This window comes from Athene noctua, chromosome 1 (assembly GCF_965140245.1).
Source record: "Athene noctua chromosome 1, bAthNoc1.hap1.1, whole genome shotgun sequence".
Taxonomy (NCBI): Eukaryota; Metazoa; Chordata; class Aves; order Strigiformes; family Strigidae; genus Athene; species Athene noctua.
In genome coordinates this window covers 89,137,989-89,163,411 of record NC_134037.1, presented here as the reverse complement: position 1 = coordinate 89,163,411, position 25,423 = coordinate 89,137,989, and the positions used below count along the sequence as shown (strand labels likewise).

Below are 25,423 nucleotides of genomic sequence, written 5' to 3'. Positions count from 1 at the left end.
TCCTATTACGCTTTAAAATACTGAAATATAACATACGCATCCATACGTACGTCTGAAATTTCTGGGAACTCCGTAAACCTTGTAATTTTAATCCTATTATACGGTTTATATTTAATTGATTGCTAGTCAGAGATGAAAATTTCACAGATCTTCTAAAAGAATGAATATTTTTAATCAGCTCATTTAGCTAGGGAAAAGGATACGTGTCCTCTTTCTAAACCAGCATTTCACAGCGCCGCGCAGGTTCCAGTTACTGCGGGAGTTGGTTACCCCTCAAAAAAAAAAAAAAAAAAAAAGTTGAAAATTAATCCAAAGCTAAATCAGTGACATGATTTTATTCCCATTACATTCCACTTAAATGCATATGTTTACAATATCCTTTAATAATAATAATTATTAAACATAGTAAAATACTTCCAAACTTGGCTCATGGCATCATTGTACTTCTAGTGGAAAAAAATTATCTGAAGCCTTGTCAATATGCCACTTCCTCCTCCCCCATCTTTTAACAGAAGCAGCCTCCAGTGAAATAATCCAAGCTGTGTTCAAGAAGTTGGCAAGTGGGTCCAATTAAATGTGGTTTTAGTGTATTCTGGCATTTGCATATCTAGTTTGCCAAGAAGTAATGTTTTAGAAAAAAAAAAAAAAAACACATTAAAAAAAACCCCCACAAAAAAACTCTGCGTCGGTCCAGACAGAGAGTGGATGGTGTGATGCATCGGTGAACTTTGTCCCACGAATCAGAGATTTAAATAAATAAATAAATGAATCATTTTTGTCTCAACTATTGCCTCTTTTTGGTTGACAGGCTTTACAATAATCTGTATGTCCTATAAAAGAAAACATACAGGGGGAATATTAGAAAATTAATGCAGCAAAAGAAAAATCCGCTTTAATATTTAGTGAATCATCTAAAAACTTAAATCACAATGACCTTTATTTCATGGAAATATTTAATGCCTTAGCGGAGCCGTTCCCCAGCTAAACAGTGATTAAATAAAGCAGTCCATCAAAACAGCGCCTGTTCTCCAGGACGTGGAACTGAGAAGTCAGTTGTCGTTAGTGAACGATCGTTTACCGCTGCTGAGAGCAGTACCTTTTTTTTTTTGCATCTCCTTTCCCTCCCCTCGCTCTAATAGCTGTCACCACCTGTTTGGCACCCCAGCCCCTATTTCCCCTCTGCCGGTGAGTTACCTGCTGACCCCCGGCTGTGGGAGCTCTAACGTCCCCGTGCCTGGGCCACCCCTTTGCCACCGCAGGGCCACGGATGCAATTCCTTCCCTCCTTTCCCCCCTTCAACCCTGAGCAACATGGACAAAAACCCCAGCAGGGGAAGCATGTGTGGAAAAACCCCCCATCCCAAAATCCCCGCAAACCCTAATCCTCCACAAGGCGAGGCATAAAATGATGTTTAATGTATACTGGTTCGCCCTTTCACTCATTTATTCCATAGCCGGGACAACCTTGCTACAAAGCAAGGAGAGTTAATTAATAAAACGAGGCAGAGTGGGGTTATATGGAATCTTTAAAGCCTTTATCAGTTTGCCAGTCCATTAGCGGGGCTGCATTCTCCGTAAACTCCCTGCTCCAATATGTGCAGCAGAGCAGTTAATTTCTTTTGGACTCAGTCTATGGCACCAAGCTGTTTTTTTTTTTTTCCATCTTTATCCAAACAAACTATTAAATAATCAACAAATAAGAATATTTAACCCAAAATAATGAAAGGAATGATCACTCGCCTAAAAACTATAAATTAAAGCTATCCAGTCACAAAAGAAAGTTGAGTCATCCATTAAGCAACAAAAGAGAAGGAAAAAATAGATCGCACTCGGATGTTTTTGTGGTGTTGGTTGCCTCGTAAATGTGCCTAAGCGGAGGCCCCAGGAGGATGGACGGCTGGAGCCCAAAATCACTCAGAGACCGTCATCAGGAAAGAGCTTCCAAAATATTAGAGTACACCCCAAAATAAGAGAAAACAAAAGATGAAGGCCACTGTGGCCTCTCTCTGACCAGTGCGTAGGTTGGGACCTGGCGTTCAGAGCTGGCTGTGGGGGGGGAGCCTTCGCTCAGGAGCAGCACATGGCCTGGAGAAACACACCGTGCAGCTGGTACGGCACAGCCCGGCAGCACCGAGGGCCAAAGCACCCAGTGCCGGTGCCACAGCATCCCCATCCTTCACCAAAGGGCTGGGAGAGGGGGTAGCAAAGGGACCTTCCTGCACGGCTGCCATCTCGCGGGGCCAGGAGCGCTTCCCTCTCCCTGCCCGTGGGGAGAGTGACAAGGCCACGAAGATGCCACCAGCCTCTCTCCTGCCGGGCTCTACCGACCCCTGCCCTGCGTGGCTGCTGCGGTCTCGGGCAGCAGCAAGGCTTTTCACAGGGCTGCAATGGAAAGCAAACCCCAGTTTTAGAAGGCTCTGCTCCCCTCTCTGTTTCCTCCTTTTCCTCTCCCCCCCACCAGCCACACAGAAGAGCTGAGTTTAAAAATGGGGGGGGAGGTTTGCAGTGATTTCCAACCCCCGGGTTGTGCTTCTCAGAGTCATTGCCTTGCGGATGCTGTGCTAACAAGATGCTTGACAGGCACCAGGCTGCGCGCTCACAGCCACGCCGCCGACTGCCGAAATGCACAGCCCGCTTCCGAGCGGCGTAGTGGGCAAAAAGCTTGTTTGTGGCATGTGCCTGGGATGGCAAAACGGTCTCCCAGGAAAAACAGGGCTGGGGAGGTAGGAACAAAATGGGGCAGTTGCAGGAGTATCCATATAACCTCAAAAAATGCTATGGCTGAGATCGTTAGCCCCCTTCTTATTTTTCTAAATAAATAACGTGGACACAAACCAGGGGTTCCAGCAAGTCCCACTGAACACTACCAAGTATCTTAGGAGGATTTGTGATGGATCAAACACTTCCATAATTAACCTAATTTCTGCCCAAACCCTGGGATGAACTTTTAGTTAAGCATACACCTCTGGTGTTCTCCAGAGGACTTGAAAATTATTTTCTCTCACAAACAGGTCTGGAAGAACGCGTTCAGCTCAGATCAACCAACAGGAGAAAGGCCTGGAGACAAGCCTTACATAAGGCATCAGACATGGCTCACAAAGGGGCTGGAGAAGTAGCACAGAAGATGTGGTGAAAACACTCCAACATACCAAACCCTGCATCCAGCCCCAGGATAAACACGACTTTTGCTTCTTTTTTTTTTTTTTTTTTTTTTCATCTTTCTTCAATAAGTTCAGTGACTTTGAATGAGCCACATCATTTTACCAAGCAACACTGGCCATGGGCTCCCCATCCCCAATGCCTCATTCAGTAGAGGGGCAGGAGAAAGCCAGGGACCTCTGCTCCACGGATGGGGTCTTGCACCGACCTAACAATGAGACTGCAAGTGTGGGCTTCAAAACCAGGATTCTGCCATCTGTAGTCATGAGGAGGAGACTTTCCTTTGTTCAAAAAAAAAAAAAAAGAAAGAAACCTTTGAGATTAATTAAAAATGCTTCATCCTCCAGGACTGCACCAGGAACCAGGCTCACAACCTTGCTGTGGCATATTGCTTCCTTCTCAAGAGCCAGCAAAAAAAAAAAAGAAAAAAGTCATAATGCTTTGTCCTTACTAAGAATCAAAGTGGTGTAGAAAAGAGGCTTTATACCTCCCATTCCCATAGTCTGATTAATGTGCTCTGTCTTTCAACATGTGCTTTCCCTTAAACCTCATTTTTCTGTAATTTCCTTCATTCTTTTAACAATGTGCTTATCCCTCTCCTAAAAAAAAGCCATTATTTACAGATGTTCCCTCTCTTCTCACTACAGTCCAAAGTGCAGGCTCCTCCTCCTTCTTCTAAATAAAAGGAGATAAGATCGGAGATAAGATCATTTCAAAAGGTGAGCACTGATATTAAATTTTAGCAATACATGCTAAGCCGATGTCTTTCTAAGTAATTTTTTTTCTGCTCCAGACATATTTCTACCCTGTTCTGGAAGTAACAACAGCTACTCAAAGGAGCTGGGTATTTCCAAAAGCAAAATTTTGCCTGCTGTTAATATAGGCAGTTTTGGACCAAAGGAATCCGGCTCAGCCATGAATGATTGTAGGACCTACCAAACGCTCTTGTTAAAAAAAAAAACCCCAGTGCATTAAATGGTCGTGCTTGTGTGTGGAGGAGCCCTGAATCTGAGGAACATCAACCTAAAATAGAAGGCTAACATTAGGACAAGTGCTAGTCATCTACTCCCTGTCTTGAATGTGACTCACATGTAGTTCACGTCAGGTAGGTCCAAAATTCTAACATCTTTGGTCGCCCTTGGCTTCATACTCCACAAAGAAGGGTTGGGAGATCAGACCCTTGCATTTACTGTATTTTTCAAAATAGCATTGTAATACAGCACCCAGACATCCAGCTCCAGACCACCCAGCAACATTGTTAGTTCAGAGCATAACACTTTAAAATCAGCTTATACCACCATCAGGTACTTCCGTGACTTGCACATCCCTTGGCCCAGGGCGGTCAGCGAGCACCCGCATCTCCCTCCTCTGCTGAGAAAGGGCAAGCGGTGCTGTTTTAATGCCTTGTTTGAATCACTCCGCATTATTCAACATCTTTCCAGAAGCAGCGCTTCAGTCATTTTCAATCCCTCCAGCAGCAGCATGCCTACAAACCTGCTGTCGTTTGGGGACAAAAGTCCTGTTTGCGGCAAGATGCTCACCTCCACCAGGCTTGCTGGCGAAAGAGTGGGGAACCGTCCAGCTTGGCCCTATGGGTGACCCCAGTATTTGCCTTATACCCTCACCTCGACACAACACCCTCAGCCTGAAAGGTGAATATGGCTCTGCTGTATTTTCTCTGCTCGGCAGGAATTCCACCTTTTCTTCCAAGTTGCAAACTTCATGTTATATGTTAGAGAGAAGAAAAGAGCACATTAAAATTAGCGCTCTGTTAAAAAAAAAAAAAAAAAAGAAAAAGAAAAAAGCTTGATCTATTCTCATTTTTAACTACTGGTTATGGGCTTTAAAAGGTCTCCTCGCTGAGATTTTAAAATGCATGGGTTTCTTGATGCAAATTTAGGCTAAGAATAACAAATTTCCTAAGTAAGTGAAGTACTGCTTTATGCCATTTTTTGTCTTCACTTTTTTGGAAGTTTTCTCTCTGTGAGACTTTTCCAATCATTAACGAAAAAGAACTACATTTATGTTTATCACACTGAATTGGGCAAAACGCAACTTTGTGTTCACCTTGTGTCTTGGGAGCCTTTTCTTTTAAGGATAGAGTAGCAGTCTTGAGAAATCCTTGAAAGTAAGCCACAACAGTTACCCAACACTTGCAGAGGTACGTTGGTCTGCCTGTCAACAGGGAGCCCAGCATTCATGTGTTCATTAAATTACATCCTCATAATTAATAGAGAGATGTATGATTTTCCATTTCTCCAAAAATTAAGAATTGCCTAGTTAGTCTCAGCTTGTTAAGACACAGACCTTTCTTAAAAGTCACTCAGACATTTCAGAATAATGGAATATTGGTATTTATAGTGTTTTCATGCTGTCGTACATCTAAGCCTGAAAATCATCTATGAACAGAAATCAGATTCTGGATAGATGGTGCCAGTCAAACTACTTTAAAAAGAGAGAATAAGCTACAGAAAATGAAGACCTGGTAGCTATAGCCTATAATGATAGGATATGTTTAATTAAGATTTTAACTATATTTTATCTTGGTATGAATTTCTAAAATTATCTCGACATGAATCCTCACTAAGTGTGAATACGTGGCAAATGCAGTAGAAAATAAATCATATCTTGTATGATAAACCTCTATCAGTTTCAAGGGATTTTATTTATAGATAAAGTACATTTTTAAAATTGTAAAATGTATATTGGGAACAGATCCAAAAGTTTATAAAAAGTAGCTTTAATGCTAAAATTGAAGACAATTTGACAAAAGCCTAAAATGTAGCATTGAGGGTAGTTTTTATTTTCTTAATAACTGTAAATAAGATTTAACCAAAATGTATTTCAGGAAGGTTGTGAAAGAAATATTTAAATCCCTATCTAGATTTACATCCAGTTACAGCATATACCATGCCACAGAGCTGTTTTGAGACAGTTAAGCCTTTTAATATACCTCCTGTAGTACTGAGGCAGTAACATATTGCTTTACCAGTTAAATCCTTTCGGAAGTCATGATGTACATGTAACTTGCTCTCTAAATATTTTACTAATTTAAAGCTGGGTTGTAATGGCTGGGGATGTGCTGTGTAAATCCCTATCTGGCATGTTCTGGACGTGGCATAAAAAAGTCCTTCTTGGTGCTCAGATTAGCGCTGATAACTGCAGGAATCACAAGCAATAGGTTGCACAAGACTATGTCATGTTGGCTGCTATGTATGCACACTGAAGACATCTTCTAAAAATCTTTAAGGAGTAACCGAGGCTGGGATTTCGATGCACACCTAAATAAAAATTAGCAAGTTATTTTAAAGTACTTCCTCGCATGCACACGCATATGTTCATATACAATACGTATTTTAAAGCGCAATCCTGAGGTTAAGAAATACCAAAACACTGCACATTAAAACATCCTAAAAAATAATAATTTTGCAATTAATCATTTGTTTATTTCCTGCAATCCCAAAAATCCCCAGTCACATGGAAATTTCAACTCCAAGGCTAGGCTGCATACTTCTCCCTTGTAGCCCCAAGCAAAAGCTCATTAAAGCCAGGCTGTAAAAATCTCAAAAAATAGAAGAAAATTTAGCCCAACGTAACAGCCGTCCTACAGGAGAGACACAAAGTCTGTCCCAGCAAGGGGAATGTTTTCACATAGGGGTGAGCACTTGTGGCCCCCTGCTACAAAAGGTTAATAGTCAGGAGTTATCAGGAATGAAACCCGTGCATGTTCTGCATGAAGACGTCGGTGTATTAGTGACTGTCTCTTAAGGAAAAAAACCCTGAAAGTAAATGAACCTGAAGATTATACGCAGACAACATAGGCAAATTCTGTTGGTCTGAAAAATTAAATAACCTAAGAAATTCCGACATAAGAAAAAAACTCTTGGTCAAATACGGATTATTTTTGAAAAAACTTTTTTTTTTTTTTTGGCAGCCATCTTCGTCACTTGAAACCTCTGCAGTGTTTGCTGTCACTGTCACAGTTCAGCCTGTTCCACCTCTGGCTTTACTGCTGCCTGGCTGCGTAGAAGACTCACCCCTCTCCTGCTTTGGCAGAGCTGGGGAAGCTTTGTGTTATTTGCACCAAGAGCATTTCGATTTGACAAACCGTTAAAAGTAATGCTTCTCTTTTAGCCTATGAGACTAAAATGGATAATCTTTCCCAAAAGGACGTCGTAATCTCTCATCAGTAAGACCCATTAACAGGTTCAGCTGAATTTTATCACACTAGCAGGAGCTGCTGGCTGTGGGTTTTAATAACCAGGGCTCTTCTTCCTGTGACTATCTTCATTTGCTAGCAAAAGGGAACATTTCCACCTTCTGCCCAAAAGCATTTGTACAAATAAAGACAGAACTCCTATCTTAACACCTAGAAAATATATTTTATTACCAAACTCACTATATTTAGTGACATGATTAAAACATAAGTACAATAAAATTTAAACAAGGACTCCTGAACTAGAATATTTTGAAAGAGCCCAGAAGATCTGTGCATCACTTTTTCCTCCCTCCCTTTAAAAATATAAGAGAGTTTTGTTAAAATTCATATTTACCATCCCAGTAAAACCACCTTAATACTTTGGTGAGATTGCTTTAATAAAAGACATACTCTCTAGAAATATTTCAGTTTGGAAATCACACGGACAAATAGTGTTAATAATGTGTAAGTTTGAGAACTCTACTACAGAGGACTACATGATAATATTTTAGAATCAGTTTTCTAATTTCAGGGTATTTTTGCAGACTTGAAATGTATTTCACCTTCATTCTGAAGGAATTTGCATTGCTTCAAAGTGAGGGGAGGGAGCAGGTAGAAATTTTCTCCCCTTCCAAGTTCTCCTCAGCTCCAAATTGATGCAGCGTCGTTGATCATGAAAGGGGGGGCTCAGGGATCCATTTTTGAAAGTAGGCTGGAAAAACGTATTTTGAAAGTTATATATTAGGAGTCCATAACAAATTTAGAACATTTAATTAATGTAGAATTAATTAAGGGTGAAAAAAAAAAGAGTCAGTCCACCGACGACAAATCACTTGATCCATTATCTGTAGAAGGAAAGCAGAGGGCATGCTGCGGCACAGAGAGAAAATGGTGGTGTCCCTCCCGAGCAGGTGAGCCAGCACGGCTGCTCGGGAGGAGAAAAGAATCTGTCCCCTGGCAAATTAATTTTAAAATTTTATTTGAGTATCCAACGAGGTGACGCAAGTTTTGAAGGCATACGCTGGTTTCACTTAGGCTCAGCAGAAGTGTATGGGATTGTTTGGTATTTGCTTTTACCCTAATGCAGGAGACCAGGAAAAGCAATGAAGCCCTGCCTTGGCCAGAAAGGTTCATTTTAAACTCCTACCAAGTTCTTCTTCAGTTTGCACCTAAAACTGGCAAAGGTCTCAGTAAGCAGATGTCCTGTAGAATTCTACACCTGATTCAAAAGCCTCTGTTACACCAACTCCCTAAACTTGAGTTTAGAGAAATAATTTGTAATTAAAGAATGTTAAGCTATCACAGACAGTAAAAAATATAGCTGAATGATATATTTAGCATGTTCCCTGTGAGTCTTAGGCTAGAAGTACTCACAGTTAAAAAGTGATGACTACCACAAGTCAAAAGTCTTCTAAACCTGCAAAGTTTAGAGCATAGTTTCCGTTCCTGCAATTTGCTTTTGACCATCATGGCAACATGAACTGTGAGAACTTTTGTTACCACCTATCCCGAAGACAAATAAAATGTTCTCTCAAGCTTATCTAGGGACTGTATTAAAAAAAAAAAAAAAAAAAAAAGTTACAGCTATTTAGGTATGTCCTTACATCGAACCTTATGGAGAGACGCAACACACAGGTGTATGTTTCATCTTTTCATTGAAGAAACACTTTGATAGCCACAAGCAAGCATGTGCTGCACATGTATAGATCATCTAGATAAAACCCCAAAGTATAAAGGATATCTTGAATTATTGTGTCATTAATGGCTAAGTTATGTTTTCCGTTACCCTTCTGAAGAAGGGCTCCTTCTAAGTCTAGCTTTATTTGGGAATCCACAATCCTTGAAAATCTTAATGTTGGAGAACAAATGGTGAATCTGCCTAGAGCCACATGCAAAGCTCATCAGCTGCACGGATTTCAGAACTGCAGTATTAGCCGTTTTTCAGTCTTTGACGATACTTTAAACTGTCTTAACTACATAGAACATTCTATTATATAAAAGCATACAGAAGAGGTCTGCTGCTAGAAAAAGAGAAACCTATGCAGCCAAAGATGCTAACATTGATAAAAGGAAATGTTTTCAAAATTATCCGTAATAACTCCCCCCCCCCCCCCCAACAAATGATGATTGAAATTTGTTATAAAGAATAAAACAGTACAAAAGATCATTTTGGCTAAGTACAAATTACCATAGATGTAGAAAGACAAGCAGAATAGCATTAAGCACTGAGATTCATTTGGTCAAGGTGCAACTTCAGTTGTACCTAGGCAGATGACAAACGTAATGAAGTGTTTAAGATTTTGGGGTTTTTCCCTTCAAATTGCTCCTGCTGTCTCTATTCCAGACTTCCAATTTAGCTCTACTTTCATATCCCCATGGGGCTCTGCAGTGCTGGTGTCGTTCCTGGGATGGAGCGGCCTCAAACAAGAATTCTGGGTATATCCTGCAACAAGCATTTAGACCAGGTCTTTTTTCAAAGGGTTTGCTAAGCTTCTTTTAATTTTTTTAAAATAAATGTTTAGTTCGTAAGAGAAATCCCCAAACAAATTTAGGATTATTTCAATTTTCCTCTGTAGTCCAGACAGTTTTGGTGTATTACCGGTATTGTGAACATTTTGACTGCCTACTGTAAGGTTGACGGCCGGGTCCAGCCGTGCTTCAGATTAAGTTGTTGCCTTCTGCTCTAATGTTCCGATAGAGACTCAATACAAAAGATTGAGCCTGAGAGAGCTCCTTGGGGTGAAATTAAGCCCAGAAAAGGAGTTCTGTCTATGCATAGATATTTGCATGGTAGCAAGATTTCCGGAATTTAATAGATTGCTCCTGCAAAAGTCTTTGGGGAAGGAAAAAAAAAAAAAATATCCCTCTACAGAATGATCGAGAGCTACACACAGAGAAATGCTTTCAAAACACAAGCATTTAATTTTTTTTTAAATGTTAAGTGAGATGTAAATATGTACGTTAGCAACAAAGTGCTCAAAAGCATACTGAAAACATATTCCATACACAGTTAGCAATAGAAGTCTGTACAAAAGTAATAAAGTTACACATTATAAAAAATACTCCGTAACTATAATTTAAAAGAGGGAAAAAAGACAAGGGAATTGATTTCTCAGTTCATATAATTTATTGCAGTTAGCACACAGTTTAAAAATTCACCAACACACCAATAGTACAAAACTAAACAGCATTATAAGTTATTCCCCCCTCAGGAAAATAAAACATACTATGATTGTCAAAGCTAGATGTCAGTCTAAGTTTTAGAACAAAAGAAGAATGTGAAACTAAGGAAAGGAAAAAAGCAATCACTCACGAGGACCACAAAAAAATCCAAGAGAAAGTCCATTTTCCTCAGACACTGATTGTCTTCTCTAACTTAAGAAAAGAATGTAGTTTTAAAACCTAGAAACTATTCAAGTAACTAAAGATAACGCTCCAAGGCCATTTTCACAGCTTTTTTTTTTTTTTGTTTTAAATGCCATTACAGCCAAATTAACACACATTTGACCAAATATTTCCAAAACAGTCCAGCAATACACAATGGAGTTTTCCATTCAGTATCTTAAGCACAAAAATAGGCTATGTTTACAGTAGTTAAGGCGATCAAATTTTAAACAAAAGCAGAGGAAAAAAAAAAAAAAGAAAAAAAAAAAGGAAAAAACAGCAAACGTTTTCCATGCTACTCCCATAGACCTTATTTGTAAGTGCAAGACAGGAAAACAAACACTGTGCAAAATGCTTTTGACCTGCGTGTTGGTCATTAAAACCACACGTCAGGCTGCAGTCTCTGCTGCTTGGATACACATAGTCCTTCCCCTGCCCTCCCCCGGCCCCCCTGTCACTCAGGCCTTCCCAGGCCTTTCAGCCCGGGGCTTTTTTTTTGCCTTTTTTTTTTTTTTTTTTTTTTTTTTTTTCAGTCCACAGCCTCTTTTCAGCGGGGGGGAAAAAAAAGAACGACCTATTGTGGTGGAGTGGTGCAGCAGGAATCCTACAAATGCTCATCTGGGGAAATGGACGCACCTCAGTTGGAGCTGGCGTGGGGTCTGTGCAATTAGAAGGGGTCTGGGGTTAGTAAATGCACACCGCACATGCAAATCTCGAAGCCTGGTTGTAAACATTCATTTTTTTTTTTTTCCTTGTTAACATAGCTAAATCGGCGACTCGTAGCTTAAGTTCTTCTCAACTTAAAGACAGTGGGAAAGTAAATTTAAATTAGATAAAATAAAAACAGTGCATTTCTCTTCTTCATAACACCGGCATTTTCAACGGTGTCGTTTTTTTTCCTAAGGAAATTAAATAATTTTCAACTCACTCGTTAAAGTTATACAATGCAAACAAAGACAAAAATATACTGAAAATCATGCATTTCTGTAGCGTTAATATTTACTTTTCAAGACTCAACTAAGAGCATCAACACAACCTGCCAAGTTCTTTGATACCTCCCCCCGGCCCATGTAATCAATTACAGTATACAATAACAGTAATTCACATTTTTTAAACACACAGTTCATCACTGCTGAAGCTGCAATATCCTTTTTCATCCCAAGCAAACCTTCACGTAAGACAGAGTCCCAGTGATCCCAGTGTACTCTCGGGGTTTTTGTTTTATGTTTTTGTGTTGTTTTTTTGTGTTTTTTTTTTTTTTTTTTTCCAGTGGGAACTGTCAGAAATCCAGAAGTTGCCATAATAAGTTTTAAGTCAACTGCTTGTTTAAAAATAGATAATCCAGCATTTCAGAAATTTTCCATTTGGGTCTAAAAGCATTCAGGTTTCCAACAGCTAGAAAGGACTCATGCAATTATAGAAATGTAAAGGAACTGACAAAATTGGGAGAGGATTTCTACATTCAGATTTTAAGAGGAAAAAGATCGAGACCTTAAAAGAACGCAGTGTTTTGGGGAGAATAAAGCCACGTCCAAATTTTTTGAATTGGAGATTCCTTAGAAGTAAAGTATCCGCTGGCTTCTATTCCGAAAAGGGGGAAAAATATGCTCCGTAATCTGTTACTTTGTCGGATTACCTCTACAGTTCATTTTTATCGGAGTGCTAAATTAGTGAAATATTCATGCTGCCTTAAAGTGCAAAAACAAGCTAATAGCCAAACTTTCAGTTCAAGGAAACAAGATTGCTTTTAGACTGTACCACAACTATATAGATTTATATATATATTATTTATATATATAAAAATTTTATTTCCAAAGTTCTTGAGAGCTATCTTCTAAGGTCCAGTCTCTGACAGTAGGTAAGCTCAGTGCTTCACTTTTGACAGACAATGAGTTCACCAACTCACAGTGAAACTTCCGAATGTGTCTGTAAAGGTCTCCGGACTGCGTGAACCTGCGTTCACACCACTTACAAGCGTGAGGCTTCTCCCGCGTGTGAACCACTGCGTGGCGGCTCAGGTTGTGGGAGTACTGGAAGCTCTTCCCACACTGGGTGCAAGTGTAGGGCTTTTCACCTGAATGAGTCCTCTCATGACGTTTCAAGGTGTACATGCAAGAAAAAGTCTTACCACACAACGAGCAGGTCGGGACATTGACATCGGTAGCAGGCTTGCTGCGGATCCCGTCCTGCTCTCGAAAGTGCGTGCTTAAATGGATCTGCAGGATGTGGGGGCTAGGAAAGACCTTGTTGCAGAGAGGACACATGAAAATTTGGCCAGCGGGGCTAAGTATGTTTGACACGTAAGGGAGCAAACTGCTGTCCATGTTTCCTTCCACCTGGACTCTCTCGTTCTCTGGAGTTATCATTTCATCATCGCTTGCCTTGTCCTCTCTATCTAGCTCCCTCAAGACCGAATCTTCCCTCATCGGAGCCAGGTGGGCCGGCTCATACTGTACCCTGTTATTAGTGCTCACACTTTCTTTCACAGTGCTATGTTCCATATCATAGTCATTAGTGCCAACATCACTCTCATCACAGGAAGCCTCTTTCTCCACCTTCACCTGAACCAGGCTGCTTCTAAGCATGTCCTGCGAAGAGAAATAAGAACTGTTCAAATTTTCAACTCCTGAAAGGCTGGACTTGACAGACAGGTCCAGCACGCAGTCAACATCTGCTGAATCCCTCACGGAGGTGACAGACCTCTGGGACAAAGACTCTGTTGAGCTGCAGGGGCTGGCTACTGTTTTTCCAGCTGCTGCTGCGTGCGTCTCTGCCTCTCCGCCAGTCTGGGGAATGCCTGCTGAGTCTGAGGGCAATCTCATCCACATGTTCCCAGGCTCAGCCGCCAAGTCCCTTTTGCTAGGCAGGATGTTCAATTTTTCATCTTCTCCGTCGTCTTCATCGCTGGGCAAGTCTCCTGGCATGTGGCTGCTGCCGTCGGAGAGGCTCTCCACTTTGTCTGAACAACTTGAGGCGTCTTCCTCCTTTTTTGTACTGTCTGCCTCCGTGGTTGCTTTCTCTTTCAGCTTCTTTTTGCAGACTTTGACAATGTCATACATGTGGAGATAACTGGCAGCTGCTAGCACGTCTTCAATGGGCAAGTCTTTGAACTGGAGCTTTCCTTCGTACATGAATTCAAGCAGGAGAGCGAAAGCTGGGGCTGTAACAATGTCGCTGTTCAGATGAACAATGTCCCTTTTGTCCAGCTGGTCCTTGTAAAAGAGGTGGAAATACATGCTGCATGAAGCCAGTACAGCTCTGTGCGCTCGGAACTGGGCATCTCCTACCAGAACAGTGCAATCACAAAGAAAACCCTGATGTCTCTGCTCACTCAGACACTGCAGCAAATGTCTACTGTGGTCAGGAAACTCCATACTGTCTTCATAACCTATAAGCAACGAGATTTTTAAAAATTAAATGTAGGTCGGAATCACAGAACTTACGAATCCAAGTTATTCTACTCTAAAAGCCTCGTGTTTATATCGCCAGAAGTCTGGTGCGGACACCGTGCAAAGATTATTTAACACGCATGTACGATGGCAACTCTTTCCTCGATCAACCACTTAAGTTACAATTTCCTTTCTGTGGTAAATAAGCCATTCTAATAGGCGCATAGGTACATTTGTGATTTTTTTAAAGTATCACTGCTGTTCATAAAATCTGTTCAATAGTTAGGTTTTTTTTAAGGGAACTTCCTCCAGATAGCAACACTAGGAGGGCAGACACCCCCCCCCCAAAATTTTTTTTTTTTTTTTTAACATTAAGTTTGAGAGATCACAGAGGGGTAAGAAAAAAAATAAAATCAGTTCATCAACCTTCTTTTTAAAGTCAAATTGTAGTAAGAGGAGAGGTTTGCACATATAGAAATGCTAATATACTCAAATCTGATAGTCTAGCATTCATAAAGTATAAAAATGATTTACGGGTGTCAATTTATATCGACAGCAAAATGAAGGTTTTTAGAAATTTAGTTCAAGTCGTTTTCTTCTTGTAGTAAGTTCAGTTCCAGGTTTTAAACCTTCTCCATACTGTACAATAGAACATGAACATTTTTTGCCAACATGCAGAATTTACAAAAGAAAACTAACAAGCAAAAACGCCAACGAGCACCGCTTCCCCTATGCAGAAGGACAGAAATTTCCTTCTCCTCCCACACCAGGCAGAGTTTGCAGTACCAAACTTAAAAAAAAAAAAAAAAAAGTCATTCAATGTGAGCGTGTGTGCATGTGTGCACATTTAAAATCTGTATCCCGAGTACTGTTCTTACCCAAGTATTTTTCTATTCACCTTCCTTGCTGATAAAGAAAAATAAACTTAAAAAAGAAGTAGAGAAGTCAAAACTCAAAAGGAAAGTAAAATCTCTTAAAAACCTGTCTTAATCTATTCTTCTGTGATTGATAGCAATGCTCTCCCAAACCATCTAAGCAGATCTCTAGGCTGGCAGAAATTACTGAAAAATCCTCATCCCTCGCAAACCAAGATGTACTAAAACTTACAACACAACCCCTGCTATATTCTGTAAAATACCATTGCTAGAGTAAAGCACGAAGATTTACAATACAATCACTTTAAGTGCCCCACAGCCAACATCAATCCTAATCCTTAAGAGGGCTAAAAATAAAGATTGGAGGGCAGCTCACAAGGTAGCTGTGATCAAATTAGGAGGCTGAAAGGACAGAGAGGGACGAAGAAGGAAGCTTATAAACATCTGATCCAGCTGACTGTGGCCATATGGCAGCTGCTGCCCAGATAAAGAGATTAAGAATAGAGGAGTGCGATTACAGCTGTCTGGCCAATTCAGGCAGCTCAAATCTACAAGTTCTAAATTAGTCGCAAATACAAAAACTCCTTCAAATAATTATTGTTATGCTGAAATAAAAGATTTCAAATGCTACATGCGAGAAAGAAAAGAGGAAACCAGTCAAGCCATTCTCCCGGGTACAAAAGTTTTTAAACACATAACTGATTTCTATCTTTCAGAAGCACTACAGCTGTATGCTACTACGGTTCTGAGCTGCTGGATATTTAACCGTGAAGTTTAATGAAAGACTTGCCCACAAACACATTTTAGCCAGAACAGTCCTTTTCAAAAAAGCACACTTTGTATATTTCACCAAAACCCCCGTAAAGTCTTTTAAAAGATGCAATACAAGAACAGAAAGCAGAACTCTCTTTAGGCTTGCCACTAAATCCACTGCAGTTTTGGTCTCAGAAATGAAGAATGAACTTGCTCTGTCCTTCTTCCAAATCAAGACATTATCCCAATATGCATTAAAGTTAATGCTAACAATGTGCCCAAGAACTGGTACTCTCCAACTGTAGCCCAAGTCTTTTGACCAAGTCCACTTATCTATTTAACACTCAATTTCATATATTACCTCTAAACTTGGTTAGAAAAGTAATGTGATTTTTTTTTTTCCGAAATTCAATAAACAACACACCAAAACAGAAATATGCTGTATCTAATCTATTGCTACTCCTACCTTTAGTACACATAAACCTGATTAAGTCCTTTCCTCTGAGTCTTGCTGGCTCCAGGTCTGTTAGATCGGTGGAAAAAAAGCAGACTAGGAGAGACAGATGCAAAGTGGAGATGATGTTAGAGAGGAATGAGATACCTTCTCCACACACAGATCTGCACACACTAACTCCCTGTCTGTGTGTTAGAATAAAAGGCTGAGGGATGGCAGGCTGTCAGCTGCTCTGACATCATGTTCAGATGGAAATGCTACCTCCAGCTGTGCTCCTTTTAATGCCATATGCTACTCCTCTACACTCCTGCCACCAGCTTTTTCTTAGGAGAACTTTTCTCTTCTGTTAGTATAAACAAAATACTTCAAAGTCTCTTTTTTTCAAACTTTCTAACAGGGAGGAAAAAAAAAAAAAAAGAAAATCCTAAACATATGGGGCTCTACTGTATTTGCAGCATAGCAACACTTCTGTCTCAAGTTGGAGGACCGCTCTCTATACTGACAGCGTACCCCAGCCGCGGGGTTACCCGAGAAATCCATACCGATCCGGTCCTACTGAGCCCAGAGGTTCGGTTAAAAGAGGAAATTTAACCGAACCTATTTACTCAACTCGCGGCTCCCCGCTCCGCCGTCGCTCCTTTCAGTTTCAACGCTCAGGCGGCGTAAGCGACACCGAGCACTCCAACTCCAGCTCCTTCAGACAGCCAAGCAGTTAACCTGGCCGGGGCACTATTTCAAGCGTTCAGCTTTACTCGTAAATCGCTTTTCCCCCGCGGGGCCTCGGCCTGCCATTTATTTGACTGCTGTGGCACCGGGACGCCGGCCCCCGGCCCCGGCAGCACCCCCCCTCCCCGCCAGCCACCCGGCAGGGCGGGCAGCGGGCGTCGGCGCGGCCGGGCGCCGTGCCCCTCGCAGCCCCGGCGGGATCGGCCCTCCCGGCCCCCCCCCCCCCCCCCCCCCCCCCCGGCGACACTCGCGCCGCGCTCGCCTCTACCAAGTTGGGCGCTTCACCTGCCCGCTGCCGGGCGGGGGACGAGAGCCCGCCGCCCGCCGGGCCGGGCCGGGCCGTGAGGGGCGGCGCGGCGGTGCGGGCCGGCGGCGGCGCGCAGCAAGTTCCCCGCGGGCCCGGCCCCCCCATCCCCGCCGGGCGGCGGCAACTTTTCGCCGGGGCTGCCCCCGCCCCCCCGCCCCGCCACCCCAGGCCGGGGCCGGCCGCCCCCTGCGGCGCGGGGGCCTGGTCCCGCCGGGCAGCGCCGCCCCCACCCCCGCCCGGGGCCGGGGCCGGGCGCGCCGGCGGCCGCCCCGCGGGGAAGGAAGCAGCTGCCCGGCGCGCAGGAAAAGCCGCCCCCGGGTCACGGCGGCAACAAAAGAAAAGTAACCGGGAGCGGCGCCGGGGCGGCCGGTCCCGCCGCCCGGGGAGGGCTGCCCCCGCCCCCCGCCTCTCCGCCCGGCTGCGCCCACCCCCCGCCGGACCCGCCGCCAACTCCGCCCGCCCCGCGGGGCCGCAGCGGCCCCGGCCCGGCCCGGCCCGGCCAGCGGGTGTGTGGGGATGGGGGGCAGCGGGACTCACACTCCGCGGCGGCCCGAAGTCCCCGCGCTCCCGCCGCCGCCGCCCGCCGGCTCCTCTTCGCTCACTTGCCGCTCCGGGATCGCGTCTCGCCCCCCTCCCGCCCTCCCCCCGCCCGCCCCCCGCGCCCGCTGGCCGCCGCCCCCCCCGGCCTCCCCCCTGCCGGCAGCTGAGGAGCGAGCGGGGCAGCCGGCGGAGCGAAGCGGGCCCCGCGCTCAGCGGCTCCCCATGGCACCGACGGCCGGAGACGGCGCGGAGCCCGGGGCCGGGCGGCCGGGCGCGGGGGAGGGGCGGGGGCCGGGGGGGGAGGGCGGGGGCGCCGGGCGCACGCAGCACGGGCGCACGCACGGCGGCGGCGGCGGCGGCACAGCCGGGCCCGGGCTGCGGCAGACAGATGTTCGCCCCCTCCCCGCTCCCCACTTCGGACTCCGCTCCCTGACTGACAGCCCGGCCCGCCCGCGCCGCCGCCGCCGCCAACCGGCGCGGCGCCCCGCCGATGAGTGACGGGCCGCGGCGGGCGCTGAGTGGAGGAGGGCGGCCCGGGAACGCCGGCGGCGCCGCCAATCGCGGCGTGCGGTGAGGCAGGGGGCGTGACCCGGCCGGGAGTCGAGGCGGAAGGGGGCGGGGCCCCGCCGAGCCGGGGAGGGGGCGGCCCCGAGGGCGGGGCGAGCGAGGAGGGGGCGGGGCGGGAGGGGGCGGGGCTTTTCTCCTGAGGGCGCGCGCGGGCTGAGGCCTCGCGCCGGTTGTCGGGGCGGGGCGGGGCGGGGTGGTGGGGGAGTGGCGCGGTGCATGGCGGGACGGCGGCGGGGCGGCAGGTGCGGCTGGGGTTGCCCCCGGGGCCGGGGCCGGGGCCGGCCCTGGCCCGGTGCGCGTCCCGATGGGACGAGCTGGGCCGGCGTCCCCGGGGGGTGAGGCCGGACGCCTCCAGTGTGTCCCCGCGTTGTTGTCCGGCCGCGCCGGTGACGGGGCCACCTGTGCCGGGCTAGGCCCCATGCGGTGGGATCGTGCGTACGGATGCCCGGCCTGGCTGGGGAGGCCTTGGCGGCCGCCGGGGCTGGCCAGGCCGGCCTGCCCACCTTCAGGGAACTGCCCGCCCTCGCTTCGCGAGGAGTTTGCCCGCTGTCGCGACCGGCCCGGTGTGGGCTGCCCACACATCTTGGGCAGCAGGCAGCCCCACTGTCTGGGCCTTACTGTGCTACCTCGGGGCCGTTCAGGGTGGAGAGCGTGATGTAAATTACTGAGACTGTGCAGTCATTAGGAGCCAAGAACATTATTAACATGTGATTGCTGTGCTATTATCTCAAGACCCAAGACCCATCACCTGCCCCTACTAAGAACAAGCGATTGACTAAGATAAGGAAACTTTATGCAAAATTTACTGAGGGATCCGTATCTTGGAGAAACACAAGTTGCTGATGCCTGATAACTTTGCAGAAGTTGATGACAGAAACATCTGGATTAACAGATAAGCCACAAGGATGCTGATGGATGCTGCTGCTGCAAGACGCACAAAAATATAATTGCTTTGCTGTACCACATTTATGATTGGATAATTAGAAATATGCGGTAGTAGGTAATTAGGTGATTCATATCATACCCTGGTATAAAACCGTTAAAAGAAAATCCCTGGGGTGTGCCCAGTTTGGCTGGGACACCTCATGCACATGAATAAATATTTACCTTTGTAATTCTGCAGTTTGGGTCCTAGCTTCTCTCCTCCGTCAGCATGGGCCACTTGTGAATTTGTAACAAGACGGCGATGGGAGCATGCTTTGGCTCCTCTCTCTTTTAATGAGTTGCCCAGCCCTGGGCTAGAGTTTCCACCTCTTCTCTCAGTAATGTTTGTGCTTCACACCGCAGCAGGGCAGATGACGAGGAGCCCTGCCAGTAGGTCAGCGTCGTTTGGGGTGTACATGCGCCCAGGCCTGCTCGCTGCTGGGCAGCAGCAGGAAGAACGGTGCCTGAGGGGAAAAGGAGCTCTCCAGACCTTGGGGTGGTTCACAGGCAGGTTGAGGTCAGCAGCTTTGAAGAATACCACGGTTTAATGGTGGGTTAGGATAGGGCAGTGGAGGCCAGGTTTGAAGAGCTAAGGTCTTGGGAAAAGGCTAATCCAAGGAGTTGAGTATTTCTCCATCTCCCCTTCAGTTTCAGGTAAACACTTAACAGAGGGAAGTATTTTGAAGAAAACAAGGCCCACCAACAGAGACTCAAGCATTTAAAGAAAAAGAACTCAGTTATGTATTAATAACCAAAATTGATTGAGTAGATATACAAGCTGAAGGCACCTACTTAGTCTCTTTCAGTAATATGAAACCGTTACAAAGAAACATACTGAATTCTAGCTGTGCCTAATGTATCTGACAGAACTGCTATGTATATCACACAGCAGCTAGCATCTAGGTGTCCATATGCTTCAAGCATTACATACATAAATATAAAAAAATATATAAAACCCTTTTCTCTCTATCCTTTGGTGAAATGATCGCTCATGCAGACCCAGTGTGGGATTTTTAAATTATTAACCTCATAGCATTTCCGTCCTTCTTAGACATTGATACAATTGCATCTTTAAGTTTTTGTTTGGTTTTTTTTTTTTTTTTCATTGGCGTCATGTTCCATGTTCCATTATACCTGGAACTCGATGGGGTTTTGTCCTTGTCTTCAAGATGCAGCAGCTAAGATGCTGACTCTTCATGTTTCCTGATTGTCTCCTCAGTGCTAATAATCACTTCATCTGAGAAAAATCAGTACTCTATTCCCTGCTGCCTGTCATTTCTTGAACATCTTCCCTATAACTACTGAACTGCTTTTTCCTTCAACTGAAAAATAAATGTTGAAAATATTTTAATAGGAAATACCGTTGAAAAATAGTTCTAAAGTTGTTGTTGTTTTGTTTAATCTAAACCATACAACTAACTTATGCGGTTGTATATATTTAAACTGTCAGTGAATGTGCCTGAAATGATTACATTAGCTATGTTGTCCTAGATCTCTAAACTGCATCCTGCCTCATGCTTCCCAGTATAAGCTCTCTCACCAACTGCTTGGGGTCACTTAGTAAGACCTCAGTTTGTGAATACTTACTTATACAAGTGCAGCTTTACCGAGGGAGGCAGTTTTGTTGTTTTCATGATATAAAACTCTGGGAAAAACGAGGCTGATTAATGTGAAGAAATTCAAAGAATTTATTTGCTAAAGAGGACATTTAGCAAATGGACTTTCTCAGGTCCTTATAGATTTCACAGGACCTAGAATTTAAAAATAATCTTAAAATAAATTTTCATGTGGCTTACTGTTCCATATATTCTGTTCACTTATTTCCTCCCCATACGTGTGAACTTACCTCCTTATGTTTTAAGATGTACTGAGAAAAATCTTATCGCCCCTCACCTAGTATTTACAGTGCAGATTCCTAGTTAAATCAGGCTGTATTTTCTTTTCTGTTCTATCATTTGAATATATGACCTTGGGCAAATAAATCACTTTGTCCTTTTTGCCTCTTATGACTGGTTCACCCTTGGGGCTGCAGTTATTTCTTAATACAATTATATTTAAGAGAATGATTTGCAATTATTCTTTATACGGCTATTGTAATAAACCAATTTTTTACTATTTCTAAATAGGAGATGGGAGTGAAACAAAAAAAAAGAGAGTGTAGGTAACACTTTAAGATTAAAAATCTTTCTGGCAGTGAGTCAAACTTCATTGATTTAAACCTGGAACTGTTGACATTTGCAATTTTTTTTAATGTGAAAGGAACTCTAATTTTTTTAAGGAGTATTTAGAGACATTTAAAGACTTAGCATTATTTTAAATATAGAAACAAGATGATAGAAAAGTGAATTAAGAAAAAATCCCACACAGGGAAATCTCACAAATACCCTGTAGTCCAGTTGATCCTCTAGTAGAAAAAATAATATAAGACAGGCGTTCCATTGGAAGGGATGGTGAAGCCTTGTTGTAAAGGGACATAACATCTGGCAATACACCTGGTCTCTACACATATTTATAAATCACCTCAGGCATCCCAAGGTACCGTAGAGAACACACATGAAAATTGAACTAAGAACATTTATAAGCCAAAGAAAATAAAAATGTTCTCGATATCATGTGGAAAGAAACGAGTCTCATTTACTGCACAAACACAGTTTGGAAAGACATGATGCAATTTTGCACTTCTTGCACCTTTGCACCTGCTGACTTTCATTTATATCCTCCAGGCAACAAGCAAGCCTGAAGGCCTTTGGCTCATAACCAATGCTGACGTTGCAATGTGGTGCTACAGGAGCGCCTGCAGCTCTGGTAGAGCCTCCACGCTTGCCTCTGATCTGAGAACATCGAGGTTTCCTGGCGTCTTTTCTAAAACGGTTTGTGTGGTGAATCTCCCAGTATTGTTTGTTGCTGCTCAAGATTGATTAATACGTAGCGAGCTGCTTTGCAGATGGCAGCTTTGCCTGCAAGCCTCGAAATGTGTTCGTCACATTTGTTGCTGGAGCTTGAATGGTGCTATACACTCGTGGAAACTCTTCCTGACAGTCCAGCGGAAGAGCCCTGAGCTGTCAAAGGTGCCTGCGTGATATTTGGGTCCAGAGCCATAGATTTGAGTGCTAACACAGCACAGCTATAGTGTGGAACCAGCTGCGAATTTGGCCCTTAATACTTCTTTCTTATACCTGCTATAACAGAATTTTCTACATATTCTTCAAACTGTAGAGCGGTGCTGTGCTCATTACTATACGCACCATCCGTTTTGTTCTCCATGGAAAAAAATAAATGGACAATTAAAACTGCTCATCTGTAGTCAAACATCCCAGGTTTATGCTCTACATGTTATTTTGGACCAGATACCATCACCCATATGCATTACTACTGTTTTAATTGATAGAACAATGGAAAGTGGGTCCCCCCTTGGTAAATTAAAACTCTCCCAGAATGCTTTGACTAATAGGACTGGATGTACAGCAGCAAATATCTCTGGAGGACTTGTGCCATGGCACTCCTGATTTTTTTTTTTTTAAATTTTGGTGTGTTTTTTTAAATGGTAGTGAAAATTATTTAATGGCAGCCTGGTTTTCAGAAAAATTAAAAGTAGTTTCTGGAGCTGCCATCACCTGAGGTTCAGCTGATGTCACCATGGAACTGAGTTTTTCCACTCTGGTTAACCAGTGCTGAGGAAGTGCCAAGATAACATAATACAGCCTTTGCATGGATTGGATAAATGTGCATTTTATTGTGCCAGGGTCTGACTGGATCAGTAATTCTTATCAGCCCTAGCCATGCTGGGTAAGCCACCAGGATGTGCTCAGCTAAGAGCTTTTCTTAGCACGTGGGCCAAAAATTTCTGTCTCCTCTCAAATGCTATCACATAAAGGAGGAGTGCCGTGCTCTGAGATTTATCACCTAGCATTCACGTGGCAAGCCGAGGACAGGCACCACTGATACACTTTCTTTAGGTCCAGGTGTCATTTTCTGGAGCATAGATTTGTCTAGCTTTAAGCTACAGCTTCTGCTTCACACAGGGATAATTGCTGAGATCAGTGACTTCTTTGTGATGTCTCAAGACAATTTCAAGGCTCTGCATAAAAATTTGATCATAAAGAATGGAATTGGCCTCATGGGTAGAGATGTGAACTGGAATTCAGTTGGATTTGTTTGTTGAGTATTAATGATATGCACACCGTCACTGGAACCAGAATAGAAATGTTTTTTCTCAAAAGATTGCTTGTTTTGGATACAAAGGAATTGGCTTCAAATTTCTAGTCTAAAGAACACCTGGCTGCCGGGGTCCACTCTCCCACAACCCTAGCCAACCATGAACATCTGCTCAGGACAGACCTACGCCATGTGCCACTGCAAGTGCAAGTATTTCCCCAAACATATATAACAAATGCAAAACCTAGAGTTCAAAAAGACAAGAGACACAGATCGTGATGCCCTGAAAGGAAGAGAGCGTGAGTGGTTGTTACTTTGTTCCCTGAGCTCCTGCAGTGGCAGAGGCATACTGGGTGGGACTGCTCAGAAGATACCGAGATACATTTCTTCCACAAAACTTTCTGTGGTTCCTGCTGAGGCCGCACAGGTGCGACTGGGTATTGTATTCAGAGTAATTCTGAGAAAGCTTGAAGGTGTGAAGCCTTTTCAGCTAGCGTGACCATCACCAAGTTTGGTGAGATTGCCTTGTTCAGAAGTTAATAAATGAAATGCCAACTTAATTTTATAAACCTGTCTGCTTAATTTTTCTCTCTTTATATGCTGTGTGTGGGTGTACGCATCTGCGTACATTTGGGGGTTGCCCCTTCTACAAGGACATGCTGTAGAAACAAAATAAGTAATAGCCTCTGTACTATTATTTCACTATATTTAAAGCAGACCTGAAAAATACAATATTTAACCAAAACGCAATTAAATTGTCTTATGCTTTTTCTGTAATTTCTTTCCTATCATTATGGATTACAAAGACATTTATGCCTAAACAGAAGCTGTCTTCTTCCAATCAGCCTGCTCTTTCTGCTCAGTTCATTCACTAAATCATTTAATCACCCAAGGCCATATGTTACCATCTTGTGTAAAACGGGTGGAAGAGAAAAAAAAAAATATGCAAAAATCTCTGCACAAGAGTGGGTGTCAGCATCCAGCATAGCTCCCACTAGGAAGCACAAAATATAAAATGTTATCACCAGTGAATGTGACTACGAAAATAAACCGAGACAGACAAAAGAAAGAGGCAAGACATTGCAAAGGTGAAGGAGACAATCTTTGAATCTCAATTCTGGGCAGAAAAGTTATGGGCTAAATGTTATGTGTTAGTCCATGTACTTGTATTCTCAATATTCTGTCATTAATATAGTTGCTGTGCTCTGCTGTAATTAGCTTGAAAGCACATTAACTCATGCTTACAGTCCTGTTTTTTACATGGCATGAATAAGACCCTGTCCCTGACTTGGCTCCCTCTTGGCTCTTCTTTATCTCTCTCTCCATGTACTGGTGCACATTTTGTCCCAGGTATTTCTGTGCGGAGTCATATGCTTTTACCACTCGGCTTCAGCTGCTGTTCCCTGTCACGATTACTTCGCGTGGCTTTCTCTCTTGGCACGTTTGCTGGGTGACAGACCCTTGGGAAACACATGGCTCGGAGCAAATCATGAGGCATGTGCTCCCATCAGGGAATGAGGAGGCTTGAGAGAAGTTAAAGGTGAAAATCTATTATTTTTAAAGCAACGGGACTTTCCAGTTTTATGAAAGGTCCCATAATCCACCCTTTCTTCATACCTTCGTGAAGGTATTGTGTGTTTCCTTGCCTGTGAGCTTGTGACAGTGCTGCAGTTGAAGACAGGAGAACAGCTGACCGAGGGGTCTCCACTGAGAAGCCACTGCTGCTCTCCACTCGCAGAGGCTCCCAGGACAGGGGCATAATGCTACAGACTGCAAAAAACCACCCTCCTCTAAAACTGCACATGCCGGTTTATCCTAAGACTATGAAAGCATAAAAGATTATATTTTCATTTGCATGGTTTGCTGGTTTTTATTTGGCAGCTACGATAACAACAGGCTACAGTGAGCCCATAAAACAAAGTGAGAACAGCAGCTCATTTTTGTGGCAGAATGTAATGGCTATGGCTAAAGGGCTTACATAATTCATCTTAAA

General features: G+C 43.9%; 1 protein-coding gene across 6 annotated transcripts; it reads right to left on the bottom strand.

Annotated features, from left to right (window-relative positions):
- Nucleotides 1-10,303: 10,303 nt before the first annotated feature.
- Nucleotides 10,304-18,077, bottom strand: ZBTB18 (zinc finger and BTB domain containing 18). 6 transcript variants are annotated; one of them, XM_074896862.1, is made up of 3 exons: nucleotides 17,782-18,077; nucleotides 16,224-16,307; nucleotides 10,304-14,128 (listed from the first exon to the last, which is right to left on the bottom strand). In XM_074896862.1, exons 2-3 carry the CDS (start codon nucleotides 16,234-16,236, stop codon nucleotides 12,546-12,548), a joined length of 1,596 nt encoding a protein of 531 aa, XP_074752963.1. In that variant the 5' UTR covers nucleotides 16,237-16,307; nucleotides 17,782-18,077; the 3' UTR covers nucleotides 10,304-12,545. The 6 variants fall into 6 exon arrangements, with proteins under 6 accessions (XP_074752963.1, XP_074752964.1, XP_074752965.1 ...); XM_074896863.1 differs by lacking the exon at nucleotides 17,782-18,077 and adding an exon at nucleotides 16,809-17,036; XM_074896866.1 differs by lacking the exons at nucleotides 16,224-16,307; nucleotides 17,782-18,077 and adding an exon at nucleotides 14,829-16,208 and having other exon boundaries at nucleotides 13,157-13,328; nucleotides 13,441-14,128.
- Between the last annotated feature and the right edge of the window lie 7,346 nt (nucleotides 18,078-25,423).